The sequence below is a fragment of the Phanerochaete carnosa genome (assembly GCF_000300595.1).
Source record: "Phanerochaete carnosa HHB-10118-sp unplaced genomic scaffold PHACAscaffold_1, whole genome shotgun sequence".
NCBI lineage: Eukaryota > Fungi > Basidiomycota > Agaricomycetes > Polyporales > Phanerochaetaceae > Phanerochaete > Phanerochaete carnosa.
This window is the reverse complement of record NW_006767628.1, coordinates 5,274,550-5,295,874: the sequence shown is the minus strand read 5'-3', so window position 1 is coordinate 5,295,874 and position 21,325 is coordinate 5,274,550. Positions and strand designations below refer to the sequence as shown.

General features: G+C 56.5%; 6 protein-coding genes across 6 annotated transcripts; 5 read left to right on the top strand and 1 right to left on the bottom strand.

Annotated features, from left to right (window-relative positions):
• The first annotated feature begins 1,263 nt into the window (after positions 1-1,263).
• On the top strand, positions 1,264-4,624 carry PHACADRAFT_169179 (uncharacterized protein). Its single transcript, XM_007391082.1, has 10 exons — positions 1,264-2,018; positions 2,071-2,490; positions 2,703-2,733; positions 2,790-2,865; positions 2,935-3,160; positions 3,251-3,352; positions 3,472-3,738; positions 3,897-4,009; positions 4,076-4,314; positions 4,378-4,624. Exons 1-10 carry the CDS (start codon positions 1,654-1,656, stop codon positions 4,579-4,581), a joined length of 2,043 nt encoding a protein of 680 aa, XP_007391144.1. The 5' UTR covers positions 1,264-1,653; the 3' UTR covers positions 4,582-4,624.
• A 2,507-nt stretch (positions 4,625-7,131) lies between these two features.
• On the top strand, positions 7,132-10,662 carry PHACADRAFT_248550 (uncharacterized protein). The gene is given in 10 exon segments (XM_007391081.1): positions 7,132-7,791; positions 8,168-8,390; positions 8,442-8,605; positions 8,669-9,590; positions 9,610-9,794; positions 9,864-10,009; positions 10,067-10,298; positions 10,326-10,354; positions 10,408-10,467; positions 10,532-10,662. 4 exon segments carry the CDS (start codon positions 7,357-7,359, stop codon positions 9,437-9,439), a joined length of 1,593 nt encoding a protein of 530 aa, XP_007391143.1. The 5' UTR covers positions 7,132-7,356; the 3' UTR covers positions 9,440-9,590; positions 9,610-9,794; positions 9,864-10,009; positions 10,067-10,298; positions 10,326-10,354; positions 10,408-10,467; positions 10,532-10,662.
• Positions 10,663-14,176: 3,514 nt separating this feature from the next.
• On the top strand, positions 14,177-14,536 carry PHACADRAFT_82762 (uncharacterized protein; the record flags this gene model as incomplete). The annotated part of the gene is made up of 1 exon (XM_007391080.1): positions 14,177-14,536. A coding segment is annotated over one exon (360 nt), but the record flags the coding sequence as incomplete, so codon positions are not given.
• Positions 14,537-14,709: 173 nt separating this feature from the next.
• PHACADRAFT_248542 (uncharacterized protein) lies at positions 14,710-15,632 on the top strand. The gene is made up of 2 exons (XM_007391079.1): positions 14,710-14,828; positions 14,882-15,632. Exon 2 carries the CDS (start codon positions 14,947-14,949, stop codon positions 15,424-15,426), a length of 480 nt encoding a protein of 159 aa, XP_007391141.1. The 5' UTR covers positions 14,710-14,828; positions 14,882-14,946; the 3' UTR covers positions 15,427-15,632.
• A 786-nt stretch (positions 15,633-16,418) lies between these two features.
• Positions 16,419-18,629, bottom strand: PHACADRAFT_248537 (uncharacterized protein). The gene is made up of 5 exons (XM_007391078.1): positions 18,127-18,629; positions 18,039-18,060; positions 17,180-17,977; positions 16,714-17,126; positions 16,419-16,657 (listed from the first exon to the last, which is right to left on the bottom strand). Exons 1-5 carry the CDS (start codon positions 18,205-18,207, stop codon positions 16,565-16,567), a joined length of 1,407 nt encoding a protein of 468 aa, XP_007391140.1. The 5' UTR covers positions 18,208-18,629; the 3' UTR covers positions 16,419-16,564.
• A 559-nt stretch (positions 18,630-19,188) lies between these two features.
• Positions 19,189-20,900, top strand: PHACADRAFT_204897 (uncharacterized protein; the record flags this gene model as incomplete). Its single annotated transcript, XM_007391077.1, has 5 exons — positions 19,189-19,293; positions 19,351-19,431; positions 20,163-20,296; positions 20,347-20,611; positions 20,655-20,900. 5 exons carry the CDS (start codon positions 19,189-19,191, stop codon positions 20,898-20,900), a joined length of 831 nt encoding a protein of 276 aa, XP_007391139.1.
• Between the last annotated feature and the right edge of the window lie 425 nt (positions 20,901-21,325).

Sequence of the window (21,325 nt, the reverse complement as noted above, 5' to 3'; positions counted from 1 at the left end):
GCAGCCTAGGAACTTAATGTCGCTGCCGCAGACCATCATCGAAGTGCTGAGAGTGGAAGAGATATAGTGGCATATCAATGAGCCTAGAAGGCATCCTCCAAGCGCAAGTGTGCTCAGTTTTAGAACAAATGAGAGGGGAAGGAATAGTTTCACACTAGCTCACAGCGCATGCAGGACGTACTGTTTCCTTGAGCCCCGCCCGCTTCGGGCAGGTCTTTTTGTACGAGACAAATAGAGACCATTGACAGCGGTTATGGGACTCGGAAGGGGACATTTTGCCCAGCGCATCGTGTAATCTGCCATCAACAGAAAAGATTCACGGTGGGTTATCATCACAAAGCCGCACCTAAGGGAAGACATTCAAGCCTTCAGGCCATTGGCCCTCAGGCCTCAGGGGGGAAGACGTGCACTCAGACCTAAGTACTCGTCAGTACGACTCATGGGCCCTATGACGAAGTGAGCTCATTGGTTCGAGAATACACTTGTCTGGCCAGACAGAGATCTTCCTGGCAAGCCTGATATACAGATTGTATCCTCGACACTAATAGGGAGGCAGACCTCGAATCTTTCGGTGCTTGAACAACTCATCAAGTGCTAAGGGCGGGAGTGGAATAGCAGGCCAAGCGCCAAAGGACCCTTGGCCAGGCCGCACTCGTTGTCTGGACAGTCAACCAATCTGCGGGAGCATGCTAGCCTGTCCGGATGACTGAACAGCCTCTTCAACACTTCACAGGTGCTCTATCGGCAGGTCCCGTCCGTCCACTTGCCAAGTCTTTGCAGGTGCTTTCAGGGTCCTCTGCTCGGACAGCTTCTGACAAACTTGCACGAGGGAATCAGCGAGGACGACATGGTGCATTACACGTTCGTGGGGAGTGCGAACGCGTAGAAGATAGATAGATACAGGCACCACACTGCATACTCAATGAGTGTAAGAAACCGGAGGCGAAAGGTCCTCCGCGCGCTCGATACACAGACGAACCGCGCATGAAAAGGCTCGCTCTCGACATATGCATCGCGGACGCAAGCCGGAGGGCATAGACATAGTGCAGCTTCATAGATAGTCAGGCTAACGCGGGCGAGATACTCGAACAGCAGCTTGCAGAAGGCTGCAGTGCGCGCGGGGCAGTGGAAAGCCAGGCAGCTTCGGTCGCCTCACCCTCCGAGACAAACATGGCCGAAGGGTGGACAGTCCAACTATTTGCATAAACCACAAGGCTGGCCTTGGTTGAAAGACCCAATGAGAGAGCGACGCGTTGCAAAGTCGGGATAGTTCGGTGTCGGCAGAGACAAGAGGATGGCCTTCAGACTTTCGTCGTGTGACCGACGAAGCGAGGCTGGGAACGGAGTGTCCACAGGTGCAGCTTCAGAAGTAAAAGTAGATGAGGCCAGGGGTAGAAGTGCCATTCGAGAAGGAGATTATCAGCTGGGCCTTGGAGGCGAGCTGTCGGTTGACGGAGAGAAGAGAGGCCGCTGGTGACCGTCGAGACGTGTTGCGCGTCCGATGAGACAAGAGTCGGTCGCGTCTCGGGCGGCCGAAGCACACGCGACCGCTTGCCACTTTCCGTTCCAGCTCTCGTCCTCATCGCTTCAAATACTTCCTGCCGGTGCCTCCCATGGTTCATCCCGTCGTTTCGCTGTACCCGCAGGGCAGGCATGCTCCGTCTCTCAAAGATCTCGAAGCGCGTCCCAGCACGCGTCCTGTTACGACGCACGTATGCATCACAGGCCAAGCTCACCCGGTCCTACGTCGAGGGTCCGACAGACCCACCCCTCTGCCACCTCACCCTGCCCGCCTACTTTGCCCAGAAGATCCTCCCGCTCCATGCTGACCGCCCTGCGCTCATATGTCGCGCCGAAGAGCCCAACACCTTTGGCGGTAGCCCCCAGAAGAGCAACAAAGCGTATCTCGACTGGACCTTCAGGGAATTCGACGACCATATAGCGGCCGTCGCACGCGGCCTGCTGGCCATGGGTGTGAACAAGGGCGACCGAGTAGGTGTCATCATGGGCAACAACAGGTGCGCACGTCACTCTTCCTGTCAAATACTAGCCAGATGTCGACTCCTACAGTACCTATGCGATGCTCCAGTGGGCCTGTGCTCGTATCGGCGCCATCCTCGTCACTCTTAACCCAGCCTATCGCACCCACGAGCTCATCGCCACCCTCGGCCTCGTAGGCGTTAAACATCTCTTCCTGGTCCCCCGCATACGCTCCAGCGCGTACCTCCAGAACCTCGCCGACGCCTTCCCATCCCTCGCGTCCTCGTCACCCGGGAACGTGAACATCGAACGCCTGCCGGATCTCAAGAACATCGTCGTCCTGGACGACCTCGGTGGGGCTGAGGGAGCCGCAGAGATGGCGCGTGCCAAGAGTGCCGTCGACTTTCGCGAGATCCTCGTCCGGTGGCATGCTGGCCCCGAACAGCGCGAACTGGAGGCACTCGAGCGCGGGCTGCAAGAGCACGAGACTATAAATTTGCAATTTACAAGGTGCGTGATCTACTTTGCGAGCGTGACGCCGTCCAAGAAGCTTGCTGCATGCTGTTGGGTGGTCTCTTGAAACGCGGCGGGGCGCGCAAGCTGCCGGGGTGCAAAGTGCCCGCCGTCGTTTGACCAGCAGCTCGGAGAGTTCAGATGCTGCACAACTCGCCACAGAACGCTTTCGCAATCTGACAGCTCCGCTCACTGATCCATGCTTCCAGCGGCACCACTGGCGCGCCAAAAGCCGTCTCCGTACGCCCTCGCCCACGTCTGCGTACCGCTCAGCTGCGCTAACGCCCCCGTCCCAGCTCACGCACCACAACCTGCTCAACAACGGCATCCAGATCGGGCGCTGCATGCACCTCACGCCGTCCGACGTCCTCTGTACGCGCCTCGCCCCACCTCCGCTCCCTCGCACACCTACACTGACGCCCCCTGCCCTCCTCTCGCCAGGCAACGTCCCGCCGCTTTTCCACTGCTTCGGGCTCGTGCTCGGCAACCTCGCGGCGTGGACGCACAGCGCCCGCGTCGTGTACCCCTCGCCCGTGTTCAACGCGCGCGCGGTCGTCGACGCGCTCCTCGCGGAGCGCCCGAGCGCGCTGCACGGCGTGCCGACGCACTTTCTCGGCGTCCTCGCCGAGGTCGCGGCGCGCGAACGCGGGCTCGGCGCGCCGCTCGTGTTCGACCGGCTCAGGTGCGTGCGCCCGTTTGGCGTGGTGTGTTTCTCTCTGTGTGTGGGGGACGGGGGCGGGCTGACGGGGAACGCCAGGACGGGCATCGCGGCCGGCAGCTCGATCCCGACGCCGCTCATGCGGACGCTCGTCGAGAAGCTGAACTTGACGGAGCTGACGATCGCGTATGGCATGAGTGGGTCTTCCTCTCCCTTCATTCTTGTCCCGCGTCGCTGATTGCGGATGGTCATAGCTGAGACGAGGCCAGTGCGCGTTGCGCGAGTGCGGAGGCGCGGAGGCTGATCCGGGACGCACCCAGCCCGGTGTCCTTCCAGACCGTGCCGAGCGACCCGCTCGTCATGCGCGTCGAGAGCGTGGGGCGCGTGCATCCGCACGTGAAGGCGAAAATTATTGCGACGGACAGGTACGTCGCGCTGTTCGGGACCTGTGCTTTCCTATCACCCGCTGACGCGCGTGTCGGCAGAAAACATGTCGTTGAGGGTGCGCACGAGGACGAACATGACGACGTCGTGCCCATTGAAACGCCTGGCGAGCTGCTTGTCTCGGGATATCTTCTCCAGGCTGGGTACGTCCGTCTCTCCCGTCTTATATTTTATTAGCTCAATCTTATGATTATTATTTTACTTGTCACTTTGCTTGATCGCCGTTCCTCTCCCTCTCATCTACCTGCTTTCAATACCGGATGCAAAATATCGACGGATGACTGATTACGCCGGCGAACAGCTACTGGCAGAACCCCGAGCAGACCGCGCAGGTGATGCGCCGCGACACGAACGGCACGCTCTGGATGCACACCGGCGACGAGGGCGTCATGGATGGGGACGGCTACCTCCGGAGTGCGTGCCTTCTTCGCTTGCATCTTCCCGCTCGCTGATCCCCCACACCTCTTCTGGCCCCACCAGTCGTCGGACGCATCGAAGACATCATCATCCGCGGCGGCGAGAACCTCTTTCCGGTCGCGATCGAGAACGTGCTCACGGCGCACGCCGGCATCCGCGAGGCCGCCGTCGTCGCCGTGCCCCACGCGCGCCTCGGCGAGGTCGTCGGCGCGTGGGTCCTCCGCGAGCCCGGTGCGCCCGCGGGCGCGGCGCTCTGCGCGGCGGACGTGAGGCAGGTCATCGCGCAGGGGATGAACCCGCAGGTGCGTCGCGTTGCCTATGCGCTCCCTGACTATCGTGTTGCTTCGCTAACAAAGTAAGGACAGAACGCGCCGGCGTACGTGTGGTTCGTCGGCGAGCTCCCCGAGGAGGTGCGCCCGCGCGGGGAGGAGAAGGAAAAGAGCGATGTTGGGGACGTGCGCAAGTTTATGGGGTTGCCGAAGACGGCGAGCGGGAAGGTGATGAAGCATGTTTTGAGGACTTGGGCGCGTGAGCTGGCGGAGAAGGGTCTCGGGAAGGTGGGCGCGTAGCGGACGTCTGCGTTCTCGAGCGGAGGCGAGAGCGCGTTGTATTTTAGTATGTGTCACCTCTGTGGAATTGCTGAGAGGCCCTGACGTAGTAATAGGAATATCTGAAAACCATCTTGTAGCATGTGTTTGGATATATTCTCGCTGCGTTGCGCACATGACATCTACACGTACAGACGTCGGAATGAGCTATAGTCCTTGAACTATTTGTCTCGCGTTGAGTTGACGACACGAACGGCGGCAGCACACAGAATCCTCAAAAGTTCAGGGTATTATTCCGAGTGTAACTACGCACATCCATTAGACTGGATGGTGATGCAGCCGTAGTTGCGGATTGTCGATGAAATGTGTCTTGAGCATCGTCAAGCATAGGAGCAAGGGAAGCAGCGTGATCGTTCGCTTTGTGCGCCTTCTCAGATCTACCAATCCACGCACTCCCACGGTAACGTTCGTCTCTCACGTTTTTGTGATGCAGACCTTTTCCATATGTCTACGTCTAAGAATCTTATCGAGGTAGTGGAACTGAAGACACGGGCTGGTTGGCAGCTAATACGGAACAATAGCGATTTTGGTACATTGTTCGTGTTCGACCTTGTTCAGTCCCACGTTGGCTTCGCAACGCGACGCTTCTTAGGCCACTGTAGGTGCGCTCTGCGTTTGGAAAAAGTGAATCTCGTTCTCCGAGGCCTGATTTGTTGTTGGAAGCTAAGATGGGCAAAACGCTCGTCTTCCTCTGCTAACTCTCGGCTTCAACTGGGGTATCTTACTACCAATTCGTGATCTGAACGTCACGAGTCTCACGAGCCAATTATACTCTGGGTATCTTCCTTCGGTGTCGTTACGCTCTCTATCTGCCGTGCCATCTCGTGAGAACGTTCTCATGGTATTGTACTCGCGGCCTTTCAAACGCCGTTGAATCTGCTGAGCAGAGCCGTGAGTGAACGTAACTTGAGCTTGTATCGTCAAATGCTTGAGCCTTATGAAGCTCGTTAGCACTAAAAGATGAATTTAAATCACGCAAAGGTTACTGTCGGTGGTCAGGAGAAGTTTAGCCGGCGAAATCTCGCGGGTCACGTGGTCGTGCTAATCTGAGATTACCACGGCAGAAGGGGCGGCATACGCCGGTATGAGCGCTTCCTTCAGGCGTCTAGAAAGTTCAGCGTTGAATAAGGTAACTGGTCACTGCAGCGCACTGTCGCTGTAGGCAACCAGCTTTTGTACTGCCGACGGCAGAGCGTGCACGAGGACGGCCAATCATCTTATCAGGCAGGCTTTTGTACTCACGTGCCTGTCGTACCGCCCCTTGCACCGCCCTGTCAAGGACTATAGAACACGGAGCTCGTGCGTGCCCTTGACCCCCACACCTTGCCATGGAGCCTCACCTTCCCGCAGAGATTTCTACCGAACCCGGTCCAGGAAACTTGGACGCAGAAGTCGACGACGACGACGACGACGAGCTTGTTTTCGCTCTGCCTTCATTCTCCGACCTCAACAAGCTGCTTGAATCAGATCCAGCCCTTCGCGGTCAGATTGAAGCCTTGGAACGCGACAAATTCATTTACTTTCGTACCTACAACGGCGTTATCTACGACGACGAAGGAAAAGTCGACCAGTGCTCCCAGAACACGGAGAGAAACCGCGGCCCTCCTCGTCCGCTCATCTTACCAAACAAGAGCCCGTTCAAGGGAAAGGCCTACGAAGAACATATTAACAAGATTATGGATTCGCAGTACGTCCTGGTGACGATGAAGCAATTCCGAAGGAAATTCGTCCCCGGCTCTTGCCTCACTGCAGCGCAGAGGGAGCGAATCGTCAGCATTGAGCCACTCCGCGGCATCGTCTCGCGAACTGTCGCTACCCGCGAGAAGAACAAGACCTCCGGCGAGGCTGCGGTAGCCACTACGGCTAGGGCGGCAGATCGAGGAACACCGTTGGATGGAGCGCCCATTGCTGGACCATCTCGTATGGGTGGAGAGGGTGCCGAGGAGGATGCTGGTGCCGCGGCCCCCGCAGACACACGCGATTTCTCGCTCGAGGAGAACGACGACTCCATCGGCGACGTAGGGGACACGTTGGAGGAAGACTCCGGCAGCGGCGGCGGTGTGCCAAAGGGCAAAACGCCGGCGGTTACTGGCGGCCCCAAACCCAAGCCTGGACGGAGACTTGAGAGCTCGATGTATCCCATTATCGTGCGTCCTACCTTCGCTCGTAGTAAGCTATCTTCTCTGACTTTTTGCGGAATAGCACAAAAGTTTCAACTCTGTCCTCAGTATGACCAGCTCGAAGGCAAGGTTTAAGATTACCGCCAACCATGTTGAGAACGGCGCTTTTGACAGCAAGCCCGATTTCGCGCTGTACGCCGGCGATGACGATCCAGAGGCTCAGAAAGCCTATGGGCTATCGCCGAGTGACCTAAAGAAGCACCCCGACGCTGCTCGCTGTGCGTGGGCCTACATCATTGCGCCTCTCGAAGTCAAAACGGACGACACTGAGGCAGGCTTCTTCTTCAAGCCTCCCGACCAACCTCGGGCGAACAAAAGACAGAAGGCAAAGAATGCTCGAGGCGCGGGGGAGTTGCATGAAGAGCCTCAGGTGAAAGCTGGTTCCGGGAAAGGGAAAGGTGGACAGACGACGTCTCAGGCTGTGGCGACCAATCCTCAGAAGGCCAAGGTAGTCGCCGGTGTACGACAACCAAGCAAGCCCCGAACACGGGCTGCTACCAGAAACGATGATGAAAGCGCCGCTCCTGCAGCTGCGCCTGCCGAAGAGGCTGTAGAGATGGCGCCCCCCGCCGCGGTGCAGGAAGAGAAGATCATACCCCGCTCGGCGGCCGAGAGCTTGCATAAATCGGACAATGGGAACAAAGCACGAGCACAGCACGCCAAGTATGCGGCGCAAATCATGCTACGCCAGCACCGGCTGCACGTCATAAGTTTCTACATCTCGGGCGAGTGGATTCGCGCGTTTCGCTGGGATCAGGCTGGTTGTGTTATGACCGACGCCGTCAACCTCGTCGACAACCCCGACGACTTCTACGATCTTCTCTACTGCCTCGGAAACCTCCCAGACAGATTGTCGGGCTACGACGAGACGGTTACCAGAGCATCTGAGAACGACATTCGGCTGCTCAGAGATTATACCTCTGAGAACGACGACCTCCAGAGGGCCCGTAGCGATATGCTAGAAAATACGCGGTTCCATCCCATTTACAAGGTGCGTTCCGGTGTGCAGCGCAGGATGAAACTAATAACGCTGTGGTCAGGTTACATGTCCTGCAGTTCGTCGTCCAAAGCCGAAAGAGCGCGATAAGAATCCTGAGGGGAACGAGGAAACCGAAGACGGAGACGGAGATAGCAGTCGTGGTGCTGGTCGCAGCGACAACACAGAACCGAAGGAGGACGAGGCAGGGCCTTCCGAGAGGGCCTTCCTCATTGGCAAGCTCACCGCTGGGCACGGCGCGCCGATAGGTCGTTGCACGCGTGGCTATATCGCATTTGATCTCTGGCGCAAGGACTTCTGCTTCCTCAAGGATCAGTGGCGCTCGAGCGTCCGGCGCAGCGAGCTCGATGTCTATATCCGTCTACACGAGAACGGCGTGCGCTGCATAGCAACGCCGATCGCTGGCGGCGACGTCTGTGGCATGCTGCGGAGTCCCCAGTACACGAAGGCACAGAGGTACCTAGCGCCGCCGTCGAAGCAGCCGGCGCTCATGCGCATCCACACACGTCTCGTCGTCAAGGAGGTCGGGAAGCCCCTCGAGGCGTACGTAGACACCGTTCAACTTTTTGAGGCGTGCACATATGCAGTGATCGGTGTGTATGTCTATAGTGCGTTGAGAATCTGCGGCTGACGCATGATCTTAGGTCATATGGAGGCTTGGGATAAGGCAGGCATTCTCCATCGGGATATCAGTGCGAACAACATTATGATAAATGTTCGCGAAAATGAGGCCTTCTTAAACGACTGGGATTTGTGCAAGTACAAAGAAGACTTTGGGAATCGGGCTCGAGAGAAGGCTGGCTTCTCGGTAAGTACCAGACGATGCCTTCACGCACGAGTCGACTTGCTGACTGCCTGCTCCTCATGGTAGGGCACCTGGGCTTATTTGTCTGCTCTTACTTTGACGCATCCCACTAAGCCGCCAGAGGTCGCAGACGATCTAGAGTCTTTCATCTACGTCATCCTCATGATGGCCTACCGTTTTCACCAGCACACCTACTCGACGAATCTCAATGACCTGGAATGCACGCCAAAGAACATCAAGTGCGCCAACTACGAGAACAAGCCGCTTGCCTTGCAAATCAACAAGTTCTTCTACGAGCAGCTGCGCTGTACCGACGGCCGCTACATCGGCGGCAAGGAAAAGCTAGTGTTCATCGAGAACGGCAAACCGCCAATCTGTTTACTGAACGAGGACTCAGTTCTGGCACGGTTCCTCCGCGACGCGTATGTGCTCTTGCGGGAGCACTACAGCGCGGTCGATTTTGAGGCGCTCAAGCCGCACTTCGTGGGCGCGCCGTTCAGTCCGAAGGAGATGCGGCAGTTTAGGCCCCGTGCGACGTCATCCATCGTGCACAAACTTGCTGTGAACCTTCGGCCGCAAGCGGTACAGCCGCGCAAGCAGAAGCAGGCGGAGAAGGTGACGGAGTCGAAGCGTGTGCTAGACACTCATGATGAACTCCTGGCACTGTTGGACCAGGCGGCCACCGAAGCTGGCGATAATGTTCACGCATACGGCAAGGACGACTATCTCTTTGACCAATTCCTTGGACTCGGTGATGTTGTCGTGCAGGGAACGGCAGATACCGGGCAGCAGAAGACGATGTCGAGTTCGTTAAAGCGACCGAATACGTCTTCGTAAGCCTCAACATGCGATCCGTCCTGCCATGCCTTTGGCTGGATAACCTGTGTTATGGGCTTATTCCTGTCGAAGTTGAACCGCCTGACAGAGCGTATGATCAATGTATATTACAATGATAGTGGTCCAAGCAAACGAGCCCCACGACCCGCATACAAACAGTCTCACCAGACGGAGCGAACTACAAGAGTACATAAAAACGCCGCCTAGCCGAACATGCCCTCATTATCCCGAGACCGCGCTCGATGAGCAGTACGGCAAGCCGTCGAGCTTGTTGTATCGCACGATGCGGAGCCGCCGCGCGGGCGAAACCTTCTTGTCTCGCAGGCCGTGCTGTTTGCCGCCATGCAAGACCCCGATGCACTTCATTGACAGCAACTATGACTTCGATATCAGCAAAATCGCGCGGGGGATAGATGAGAGCCATGCCCACATCGTGTGCCACCTTCGAGTGGCCGAAGGCCCTGCCTAAGAATGCCGTTGTCGGGTCCTTGCTGATGTACTTCACCAGCAGGTGGCGCACGCCCGAGGCCGACGATGTCGTAGACGAAGCTGGCAATGACGACGAGCGCATTGTATGCGCGTTAGTAAACGTCACTGGGTAGTGCAAAACATCATGGTTCAACGCACAGCTCTCCCAGTTGATCAGCAGCAGCCCCTGCACGTTCGGCGCCCATACGAAGTCATCTTGTGTCGCTCGTAGTCACTTTAGCTGCATTGGCAGCTAGCCCTTCTTGAATCCGCTCTCAGGAGAGATCTTCAGGCGGCTCGCGAGCCCAAGCTCCACGCACACCCAGACGAACCACTTCGCTGGGTTGTACCTGTACCGTCTGATCGCGTTCCGTAGTCTATCGGGAACTGGTGGTGAAAGTTGTCGTAGCCTTCACCAACGGTGACGAGTGCGGTGATGAAAATAGACTAGGTAGGGGGTAAACATATGCATATATGCGTGTAAAGGCAGAGTCGCGTACGAGGTGAACGAAGCACAAGCGAGTAGTACCCGCGAACCAGAATCTGCTCGTCTAGCCGCCCCAGCCAAACCCGACAACCATGGTAGGCAAAACCGAACCGCAGCCGAGGAGCAACCAGACGTACCGCGGGTGTTGCCGCTGAATGATAGGGTCATTGCTCAGGTTACTGACTTTAGCCACATAGAGCTGATATTGTGGCTTGACAATCGTCCAGCCAAGGTGCTAGAGGCCCTTGTGCGCATTGTGAATGCCAATTATAACCTTGAGGACGAGCTGGATGGTGTTCGCCGCGGAAGCGACAGCCTGTCGTCAGCCGAGCGAACATACCCAGAGTGTCAGTATTAATATTAACTATGAATTAGCAATAGAACTTACACATTGTACCCACAGATCCTTTGAGTATCCTGCGAACCCCACTTGACTCTGCGTACAGGCCTGACGACACCCTCCGCAAGGTCATCGCGACCTATGTCCGAGGTCGTAGTGGCATGCAGTCTATCAAATTAGTTCAGCGAAACCTACCTCAGACGATGAATTCATGGGGGGGGGGGGGGTGTGCGTATCAGTGGAGGAGGAGACTCGATCAGATGTGTATATCCAGGGAAGCGGCGGGTGAACAAGAGAAATGCCTCCTACGTACGGGTGAGTACACTTGATTTGATGCACACAGCTGATTACTGAAAGCTATGCAAGTATGAGCATGTTCAAGGGCCAGACAATCAACGTACAGTACGGTACGGTCGACTCGAACACATTCTCGAGTGCAATCTTCCCAATAACCGAGCCGTTTGGGGTACCACATCAGGGGCACGTTTACTGCTAGCTATTATTACTCCCTGCCTTACCAGAAAGCAAGACGCTGCGGAATCCGTCGTGTTCTACACGCAAGAACATCGATCTCTGGTGGCGGTTGACTTGGATGCGGTGGAAAGCCTGATCGGTCGGGTGATGAGCCGGGGGCGGTGGGGAATCGTTGATCAGAGTACTACAGCTGCACGGACAGTATTTGTAGAAGAAAGTGAAGATCAGGACGAGTAGATAGTAGGCAAGAAGCTACACGTACCCGTGTTGAGAGTCCGGTCCTTGTGCACTTCTGAGCGCGAGAACAACAAAATGAGTTGGCCACTTTTCTCTCCCTTAACGAGACCCGAACTCAGGGCCTGCAGGCGCGTTGTACACAGTATTCGCTAACCCACTAAGCCATAAGACCATATCCTTTCACATGCACCCGGTATTCTCAGCCAGGACTTGAAGCCGGAAGCGCCAGATCACCGTACAACGGCGGGCGAGCGTCGCTTGAAAGTGATAACATAGGGGATCGGATTGATATAAGGAATGAAGCTATATGATCCACTTGTCTTAGTCTATTACGCCCCGGTAGCAGTGGGCGAAATACTCTATGGCCTTCCGAGGCACCAGGCCACAGCCTCAGACATGATAGGCGCTTGCGGAGTTGTAACGCAGGCCTGGCTGCTTCGCCAACCGTGACAGGCCTTGCAAACAAACATAATGGAAATCACACTCAGATTCAATGGAAATTCCATGCAGTGGATATCCCACTAGATAACTTAGTGGGTATTCCATTTTTTCGGAAATCCCACTGATTTTACAATGGATATTCTGCTGCCGAAAAATCCATTTTTTGGTAATGGGTCATATCGCAGTGGGTGTCCCACTGATTGTTAGCGGATCAGTGGGATTACCATTTTAGAAAAATGGGTTCACTTCCCGCAGTGTACTGCTACGCACTCTCTCCTCCTATGATTTGCTATTCTCGTCCATTTACTATGGGAGCCAGCAGACTTCCACAGATGGTCGCGGAACGAGTGTTAGCACGCGCATAAGAAGCGATATTACTGTGTACGCCCCCTTTATAAGGAGCCAAAGCGTCAAATATCGATCGTTGTTCCCTTCAGAAGCGTCGAGGCAGTGGTGATGAGCGAACCGAGAGAGACAGGGCGGCACAAGCCGTCAAGGAGCTATGTGGATGCGCATGAGATTCATTGGGGTGAATGCTGTTCTTGTGTTTGTCGTGAGGCGACTAATCCTTCGGTAGTACTTCCCAACGCTTACTCCGGCCTCGCTGGGCTCCCTCAGCCGACTCCCGGCTGCGCTGAGCTCGTATCGGTCTTCGACGGCTGCAATTAGCATTGGGGCCTTATTTCCTTCATTCTATTCGCCATAATCTTCCGCCCTCAGTGATTCAGCCTCGACGTCCTAGGCACAGCGGCCTCTGCCCATTTTCACGATTGGCCTCGCTGTCTCATTCCCCATCTCTGTCGCCATATATCCTTTTCTCTCCGTCTTGACGACGCCGTTACGTCGTAAGTACGTGACCCTAAATCACCCCAGCTTTGCAAGCGAGTCTAGACGTTAGCCCTCGCGCGAAGCCCGGCTCTCTACGTCGATTCCTCGTCATAACGCAGCTGGGCGCGCCTCGGATGCCTCTCACCAGATATCTTGCCAGCTGCGTTGTCCCAGAGGGTCTATAAGATGCCAGTGTTGTTGCCGCATATGCTCCTACAACTGAGTGAGTCTGGCCATCATTCGATTTGTCTATCGCTCACGGCTCGTCGCAGTTGCGGATTCGCTTGACGCGCTGTTGGACATCCATGCTCAAGCCCTAATCTTGCTGACTACCCAACGGAGCACCATCGGTCTTCCTTTCGAACTCATTCCCTCGCTCGCCCATTCCCAAGCACGACGGCCCCCTCGAAATCAAACATTTCACTCCACCAGAACGTAAATCCCTGCTGTTCTCGAAGTACCTCGTCCAGCCATCTAGAGCAGACATGGCGCTGATCCGGAACAGCAGCAGCACCGGGAACACATTATCCACTCGCCATCCTGCGGCCCTTGGGCCCAGACAGGCGGCCGACGCTGCTGCGCTCGCAGAAGCAAAAGGAGCGCAGACCTATCCGTATTGGCGGTGCAAAGGCGTAGCGGTTCCATGGTATCCTCCGCAGGCTTCGGATTCAGATTCTACGACCTCTCGCAGCCGAACGTTGGTATCGCCGAGAAAGTCGCTAGCGAGGAGAAGCGGACGTGCAAGTGCTACGTCGAGCTGGTCGATGTCGAGGTCATACTCGAGCGAGCCGAGCGGATACTTGCACCTTGAGTTTCCCCGTCCTTATCCAAGCCCCCTGCATTCTATACTTGAGTCCAGGAGGAACGTGACCAGCCAGTGACCGCGATTTGCGACACGAAAGCGTCGCTGCCGCCGCCGCCGCCGCCCGACGTCATACATTCAAGATCGATGCTGGCCTCGGCTGTCTCGCCAATACGCTTCGACGTGCACTGCACGGCCTGCTGTACTCTCCAAGGGGTCCTTGCGAAGCCAAGGCGAAGCGGAGTGGAGTGTTTCGCGCCAGCCATCTGGGTCCCGGGCGGCGAGACCGAGTGCTGTTATCGATGTTGAAGAATGGATACTGCAAACAGCAAATGGTGCGTTACCAGGTGCGATTCATATCTCTCGCGTGTTCTGAGCGTGCAGCTGAATGCCAGAACGTGAAGGCAGCAATCGGTACCTATATGGCACCCCAAATTGCAACGTGCTTTGCGTCCAAGACATCCAAGACCTTCGATCAACTGATCACCTAGAACCTCAACGTATATGTGATGGATACGTGAGCTCTGGCTTGAATTTGGTGTCATCGTAGCTGACATCCGTCGATTACTTCAGACAGACATGAATTTTTAACGCAAAACTGCAAGCTCTCAGCTATCGTGCTCTTGCCTGGGAACAACGCCAAGTGCTTCCGCAAACGGGGCAGGCGACAAAATTCGCGTCTTCGGCTTCTCTCGCGGCGCATACACCGCGCGTGCGCTCGCCGGCATGATCCACACGGCCGGCCTGCTTCCGATGTACAGCCACCAGGAGATACCATTCGCGTACAGGATGTACACGCGCACGACGCCACTCGGCTGGGCACAGAGCACGCCGTTCAAGAAAGCCCTCTCGATGGACGTAGACATCGAGTTCATCGGTCTCTGGGACACAGTGTGTTCCGCTGGCCTGTTCTCGCGCCGGCTGCTGTTCATGGCGAGCGGCGCGGCCATGGAGACGTTCAGGCGCGCTGTCAGCCTTGGCGAGCGGCGCGCCAAGTGTAAGCTGGATTTGTTTAATTGACCGCGCGAGGTGGAAAGCGGCTCGGTACCCAGCCGGGTGACATGCCGAAGGCGGGCCAGAATGAGGACCAGGCCTTCTCGAGCGGTTTCAACGAAGTTCAGCCTGCGGTGGTGGCCGAGAAGAAGGACGATAAGAGGAGCTCAACCTTTTCAAAGTTCTACAACATCTTGAGACGACAACTCCGTCGACGATCGGCCACGGCAGAAGGAGATGGAACGCCAGTTCTTCGAGCAGGAGCGGCACGCGTTCGAGACGGGCGTCCTGGAAGTGTGGTTTGCGGGGTGACACTGCGGTACGTGCCGACCCCGTCGCATCGCAAATTCTCATGCTCACGCGTCTTTGCAGACGTCGGTGGTGGGTCCGTGTCGAGCAACACGCGGCATAGTCTAACGCGCATCCCGCGGCGGTGAATGGTGCACCAGTGCTTCCTCACCAACACCTGCATCCGACTGCACGCCGAGCTCCTGCGCGGCATCGGTCTCAACCCCGCATCGCTCTATCCCATCGTGCACGACCGCCCTGAACCTCTGCTACACACCGAGGCGCACCCGCGCCCGTGCCCAACGGCACCACCCCAGGCGCGCCTGAGCGAAGAAGAAGAGGACCTCGCAGACGCGCTAAGCCCGGTATACGACCAGCTTGCGCTCGCGCGCAGCTGGTGGGTGCTTGAGTTGCTGCTGATGCGGCACCGCGTCCAGTGCGCCGTGGACGGCCGTTGGGAGACGGAGCTGTACGCCAACATGGGCCGCGCGCGCGTCATCCCGAAGCAGGAGACGTACCCGGTGTACGTGCACCGGAGCGTGAAGATGCGGATGGAGGCGGAGAAGACGGCGGGGCAAGTGTATGAGCCGAGGGCGAGGTTCGATGTCGAGCCGACGTGGGTGGCATAGGGTCCTCGCGGGTGTGTATAGGAGTGTGAGGTCGAGTTTTCCTCGCGACGGGTTTCGGGATGATTTTGTCGCATTTCGCTGTTGTCGCTGCTCAAGAGTTTCTCTTTTACTGTATATTTTGAGGATAACGGACTTGTTTGTAGCATTACAGCCATGTACGGCACCTGTTCCTGGCATGCTCCTCACGAGCTATAAAATTATGCTGCCTCGCACATGTGCCCGAGGTATAATTGCTCGCTAGCAAAGCGGACATAGATGCTGCCCACTATTAGTGATGTGCGGGCCCGGCTTGGGCTCAAAGCCCGGGCTTGGGCTTGTGGCGACGTCGAGCCGACCCCTGAGCCCGAGCCGAGCCCGAGCCCGGCCCAAGCCTTGGGCTTAAGCCCGGGCTTGCTCACAATACAACGAGTGTTCTGGTGCTATCAAAGGGGGATGTATTTGGGTGTAGTAGATTAATACTGCATGTACTCACTAAATTATAACCTCCAGAAGAGCTACACCTGCGGAACAAGTCAAGTCGCAGCGAAGTCCACGAGCGTGCGCTTACAGCAGGCACCAGGCGGTGACGCACAATCGTGCTCGGCGAGAGCCGTTACGTCTAGGATATCTACATTTTGTCTTCTATGTACATATTAGGTCGCTCTCTCCTTATTCTGAACTCAGGGAACAGTAACGGAGCCAGCACACCCAAGCCTGGGCTTCCGGGCCGGGCTTGGGCTTGACCGCGCTCCGAGCCCGGCCTTGAGCCCGCTGCCAGGCTTGACTCGGGCCAGGCTTTTTGGGCCGGGCTTGGCGGGCTTGGAGGCTTTGAGGCCCGGCCCGCACATCACTACCCACTATCGTCCGCATTGCGCAAGACCCACTATTGGCGAAGTGCTTCGGAGAAGCCTCGACGGTGTTTTATCACCACCGGCCGCTCTATAGCTCGGTAGCACAAGACATTACTCGGATATGTCTGGGTCATGTCTGGATCGTCTCCGGAAGTCCATAGTGTTAATATTGATTCTACTAGGCCATACAAGCGCAAGGGGTGCATGAGAACGAAGGCAAGACAGCATATGAGCGACCGTGAAATTACGATAACGATGATCAAACAAGAATAGACAAGGATGCTGGACATATGATCAGCAAACGCCGGTCAATCCATCTCGCTCTTGGAGTCGGAATCGTGTGCCACGAGTAAGCGTCGCTTTTCTTCTCTCTCTTCTCTCTCCTTGACTCGTCGTCGTCTCTGCGCAGAAAGACTGCTCAGCTAGGTATCAAGTAACTCCGCTTTCCAGTACGTACCACTTCCTCTCGCCCTGCCTCCACATCCGCCTCGGTTAGATCAAACAGCGCAGGCTGCAAGTATCTCACGTCTGGCAGGTCACGGTCATGTTGAAGCGTGGCGGGCGGATGCGTGTGGTTGTTCATGGCCTCTGCGACCTTGTCAGAGAGAGCGCGGAAGTCCTCTTCTGAATACATCTCCCCGCAGAGGACTTGGAACTGTTGTAATTTTGGAAACGCGGGCGGAAGGGAAGCGAGCGCGGACCAATCGCGAGAGTGGAAATACTGGTGCAAATTCAAATACCTTTTATCTGAGTCAGCGAGAACGATTTGGCGGACAGACCAGGCCTCGTTGGCGCCGGCGGCAAGTGCAGACTTGACAACCCGGACTGAGATGTATGCGGAAGGTAGGGAACCAACAAATCTGTAAGTATCTTGGACCATCCGGTGAGTACAACAATCTGGTAGAGGGACCAGTCCAGCTCACCTGCCGTCGCCTCCTTGACATCAAAACCTACAGTCAGGAGCTCGCCGTCGTCCTTGAAGAACATCTGGATGAGGTCGATGATGGCCCATGTCTCTGCAGGGACTGCTGGCCCTACCGTCCGACGTCTGGTGAACGAGTGTCGTGTGCTCGCGGCCGCCAGGATCCATGCGGCCACTGCCACGTTGTTCGTGTAGTTCCACATGATGACTGAGCGGACATGGCTGAAGGCACCCGTGCAGACATTGCTCGCGGCGTCAGCTGTTGTGAGTCCGTCACCCGACCATGTGACCCCGCTGAGATCAACTTCTTCCAGGTAGGTGATGTCGGCTAGTATGCGGAGCAGGATTCGGAATGACGGGAAGTTGCAATACCGGAGTGTCAAGGAGGTGATGCTCCGCAACGAGCTCTTCAGACCTGCGCTGTGCGACAGCGACACGCGGACGGGCTTGCCACCGAAATCATGCCAGACGTCGTGGCACACGGGGAGGAGGCGGAGGAGAGCCGTCCAGAGTGGATAACCACGAGGGCCAATCCTGTCGAAATGCAGGACGGCGATGTGCTCCGCCAGCCAGGCCGACAGCGGGGACCGGACCATGCCGTATAGCGTGCGATCATCTCCCTCAGTTATCAGCGTAAGCCGGGCAAAGAGGCGAGGACGAAAGCGTCGGCACCAGGTATGCGAGACTAGGGACAGTGCTGAGAAGCCGGTTTTGCGGTCGGATCTCGGCAGGAGGCCGTAGATGTGGTCGCGCAGCTCAGTGGGAAGCCGCTCCCAATGGCGGGGAAACAATTCGCCGTCTGGAGCAGTGTGAGTGGATATCCGTGCAATATGTCAAGATAATAATTGTCTTAGACACACCTATCAGACGGGGAAGCAAACGCTAGCGAAGACCGTGGGTCAGTCTATGGCCTGCAAATTTTCCAAGTAAAGGACAAGTGTTTCATACCATGAATTTCTCCATCGACCGGGATAGATCTCGCATGAATGCGACGACTTTTCCAGCGTCATGGTCCTTCATGCTATCCATAATTCTCAACGACTCGCGCCGCGACTCGATCTCCACAGCCTCGTCGTTGATCACCTCCCACGATCTGTGCCATGTAGGCGTCCACAAGCAATACCACTAGCACTAGACTCACGAGAGCATTTCGTTGGCCGCCGTTTCCAGCTCAGGTGATATATTAGATCCTCTGAGTCCCATGTACTTGTTCACCGTCTTGGTTTACTCTTCGATGGCGTTAGTTAACTCGATTTTGACATTCGCGCGCGAGTTCTGGCTTGAACATGAGAATCAGCACTTATAATACGGTACAGAGCACACATCCGGATCATGCTCAACACCGCCGAGAGACCGCTGACATTGACCTGCAAGGCTGGCACATGGGGACTGCCGGTGACGCCGCTAACATTGAACACGTCAAGAGCCTGCTTGAGAGCGATGGCGATGTGTGTAGGACCCTTGGTGCCGCTGCTCCGTAGCCTCTTCCTGGGCGTGCTCATGGTCTGTATAGTTAACGGAGGTAGTGGTGGCGAAAAGCAAGGAACGGCGGCTTCAAGTAGTTTGATCTGGCTGGGAGGATGGACAAGGAACCACGCCTTTGCCACGCTCTTGCCGTGCTTTCGCTGGTAAGTTTATGTAAGCGAGGATATAGTACGAAGGTTGTGGACGAAACAGCTTTCAAGCTGTAGCAGCGGGGGGTCGTTCGAGCACACGCTGGTGGTGTGGTTCAAGGGACAATATCGCGATGGCGAGAAGGCTTATATTGGACAGGGCATGCGGTGCTTGCACCGCTTGGTGTATGTGTATTCAGAAGAACGAGCCCGAGGTCAGGCGGTGCTTGCACTGCATCGTGTTGAAGGCGTGGATTCAATTTCGAAAGAGCTGTTCTCCGTGGCCACGCCACCGGGGCCTGGTCCGTAATATTTTCCTAGTCTTTCACCTCGTTGCAGTTGGTCATCTTTGAATTTGCCATAAGAAATGCACCTTCCCTGCTTATGCGCGCCTCAGATGTCACAGACAAGCGCCAGTGCTTACCAGCAAACGCTTCGTCAGGCCCGGGACTCGTGCTCGACACCGTTCGACACCTTGCCCTGTTTTCGCAGCGATGTCACCGTAAGCCCCCTTCCGCGTGCGTCCGCATCCATCGTCACCGCTGACGCTCTTGTGCAGTTTGTGCTGCACCTCGCACACAACTCGTCGCTGACATTCGTGTTCGCACGGAATTGTCTCGCATTCGTCTCGCCGTCCGTAGTGCGTCGCGAGTCTTATCAGCAAGAATAACAAACGTACGTCCTCTCGTGTCCTGTTTAACTTGTGCCACGGCTCACAGAAAGAGTTCAGCAAATGGCGAATATGCTATAGAAGATAAACTAGTCAGGTGCAGCCGCGCAGGGTGGATAGGCCCACCGCCGTTGGACATGGCGAAGAGGGCACAGTGAAGCCGTGGTCACTTCGATGTTCCCGACTCGTCAAGTGCGTGTTCTTGCTCCCATTCGTTGCATTCTGCCTTCACCCGAGCGATCATCGTGGGCTCGGGCTTGTACACACAATAAGTGGAGGCTCCGCTCCCGAGTGCCGCTCTGACGTGCAGTTTGTGGCAGCCCTTAAGCGCGGCCGGCATATGCTGACATAACTCTCGATATTGATATTTAGCTGCGGACGCTTCATAGTGATGGTCGTCAGAGACAGCGTCGGCGGATTCCAGCCTGGCCTGCCGCGCGATAGACTAGCCGAGACTATGAGCCCCTTCGATGTGCATCCCCACACCCCTTGTGCTTGTGTCACGTTCACACGGAGTGCAGCCCATCAAATCGTCGAGCGGCCACTCAGAGACCGTCGGGTGCGGCGAGGGCAGCCGCATCTGTTGAGTTTGGTCCGCTGTACCGCGTACGCCGTCTAATTCTTCGATCTGGTGCGGCTGCGCGGTTATTGACGAGGTGCCCAGTGGCGTGCGGCGACGGCAAAAAAAGGACGTCAAACAGGCCGAGAACGTCTTTGCTCAAGTATTTATTTGGCGAAGATCCCCGGAGGCTGCAGTGAGCAACTTCGGGGCCACCATCAGACATTTGTGGTGCACTTTCGTCGATCCGAACCTGTGCATGCGGTCATTTGGCGGGTGCGTTCCCTCGTCTTCTCGCCAGCCCTCGATCTAACATCGTCGTTCAGCCTCAAGCATGCTGGCTCGTGCCGCTCGTTCGCGAACGATGACCTCGTGAACATCATCCAGAAGGCGACCGAGGTCATTGCAGTCGCACACCATGCACGGTGCTACCCCGCCATCTTCCGCGTCGTCGAGATCCTGGGCATGGCGCAGGGCCCGCAACGGGGCGCACGCTCGATGAACGAGTTCCGAACGCTCCACGGCTCGAAGTCGTTCGCGGACCTCGAGGACTGGAACCAGGACCCTAAGATCGCAGGCGTGGCGCGCCAAGTGCGTGGGAACATTAACAAGCTAGTGCTGTACCCTTGTCCAGGTCGAGGCGACGATGCCGCTCGCCCACGGCTCGAGCATCTGTTGCAGGTGCACGACGATGCGCGCGATCGTGGGAGGCGCGATCCATCACCGCTGTTACCTTCGAGTTACTCCCCGCGCTCAGCTCATGAATCTCACTCAATCTCACTTTCCCGACGCCCCACCACCATCTCTCCATGTGACGGCCCCCTGCGACTTTAGTGGGAGCTTTCTCCGCACTGCAAAGCTTGCGCATCTGAGAGCTTAGAGACGATGCGTGATTTCGATACACTAGTCCTCTCAGGTTCGTTTCTGTATACGCTCTATCGCTCTCTAGCGTGTTGGCTTATCCTCGTCGACAGCCTCCGCTGCAAGCGAGCTTCTTACCAACGGCCACGCCATTTCTTGTATTGTTTTTACAGCTTACATAGACAATTTACGCTCTTATTCTAGAAATCATCTCTAAGGAGATCCGCGCGCTATCACGACCGGAATCGAGCGAGTCGCTACAATCGAAGAGACATAGCTCGTGCGTCCTGGCAAGACGATGACTCTCGCAGCCAAGTCTATGAGAGCTACAAGAGTCCATTTGTCCTCTTGTAAGTGCCTGCCCGTTTATTGTCTCCAGGCGCAGCAGGTAAGATCCTACCAGCGTAGCGCGTTTGGCGAGAACAACGGGAGGCTGCGTATCCA

Bases quoted from the DNA above. Each gene is read 5' to 3' on its own strand.
- PHACADRAFT_248542 (XM_007391079.1), top strand. From the start codon at position 14,947: ATGGTGCACCAGTGCTTCCTCACCAACACCTGCATCCGACTGCACGCC.
- PHACADRAFT_248550 (XM_007391081.1), top strand. From the start codon at position 7,357: ATGGCGCCCCCCGCCGCGGTGCAGGAAGAGAAGATCATACCCCGCTCG. The intron at 7,792-8,167 runs GTGCGTTCCGGT...CGTCTACACGAG, and splicing joins GGTTCCATCCCATTTACAAG to AACGGCGTGCGCTGCATAGC. The intron at 8,391-8,441 runs GTGTGTATGTCT...GCATGATCTTAG, and splicing joins GTGCACATATGCAGTGATCG to GTCATATGGAGGCTTGGGAT.
- PHACADRAFT_169179 (XM_007391082.1), top strand. From the start codon at position 1,654: ATGCTCCGTCTCTCAAAGATCTCGAAGCGCGTCCCAGCACGCGTCCTG. The intron at 3,161-3,250 runs GTTCGACCGGCT...GGGGAACGCCAG, and splicing joins GGGCTCGGCGCGCCGCTCGT to GACGGGCATCGCGGCCGGCA. The intron at 4,315-4,377 runs GTGCGTCGCGTT...AAGTAAGGACAG, and splicing joins CGCAGGGGATGAACCCGCAG to AACGCGCCGGCGTACGTGTG.
- PHACADRAFT_248537 (XM_007391078.1), bottom strand. From the start codon at position 18,207: ATGGATAGCATGAAGGACCATGACGCTGGAAAAGTCGTCGCATTCATG. The intron at 18,061-18,126 runs GTATGAAACACT...GGTCTTCGCTAG, and splicing joins GGTCGATGGAGAAATTCATG to CGTTTGCTTCCCCGTCTGAT. The intron at 16,658-16,713 runs GTACGTACTGGA...CTTTCTGCGCAG, and splicing joins AGGCAGGGCGAGAGGAAGTG to AGACGACGACGAGTCAAGGA.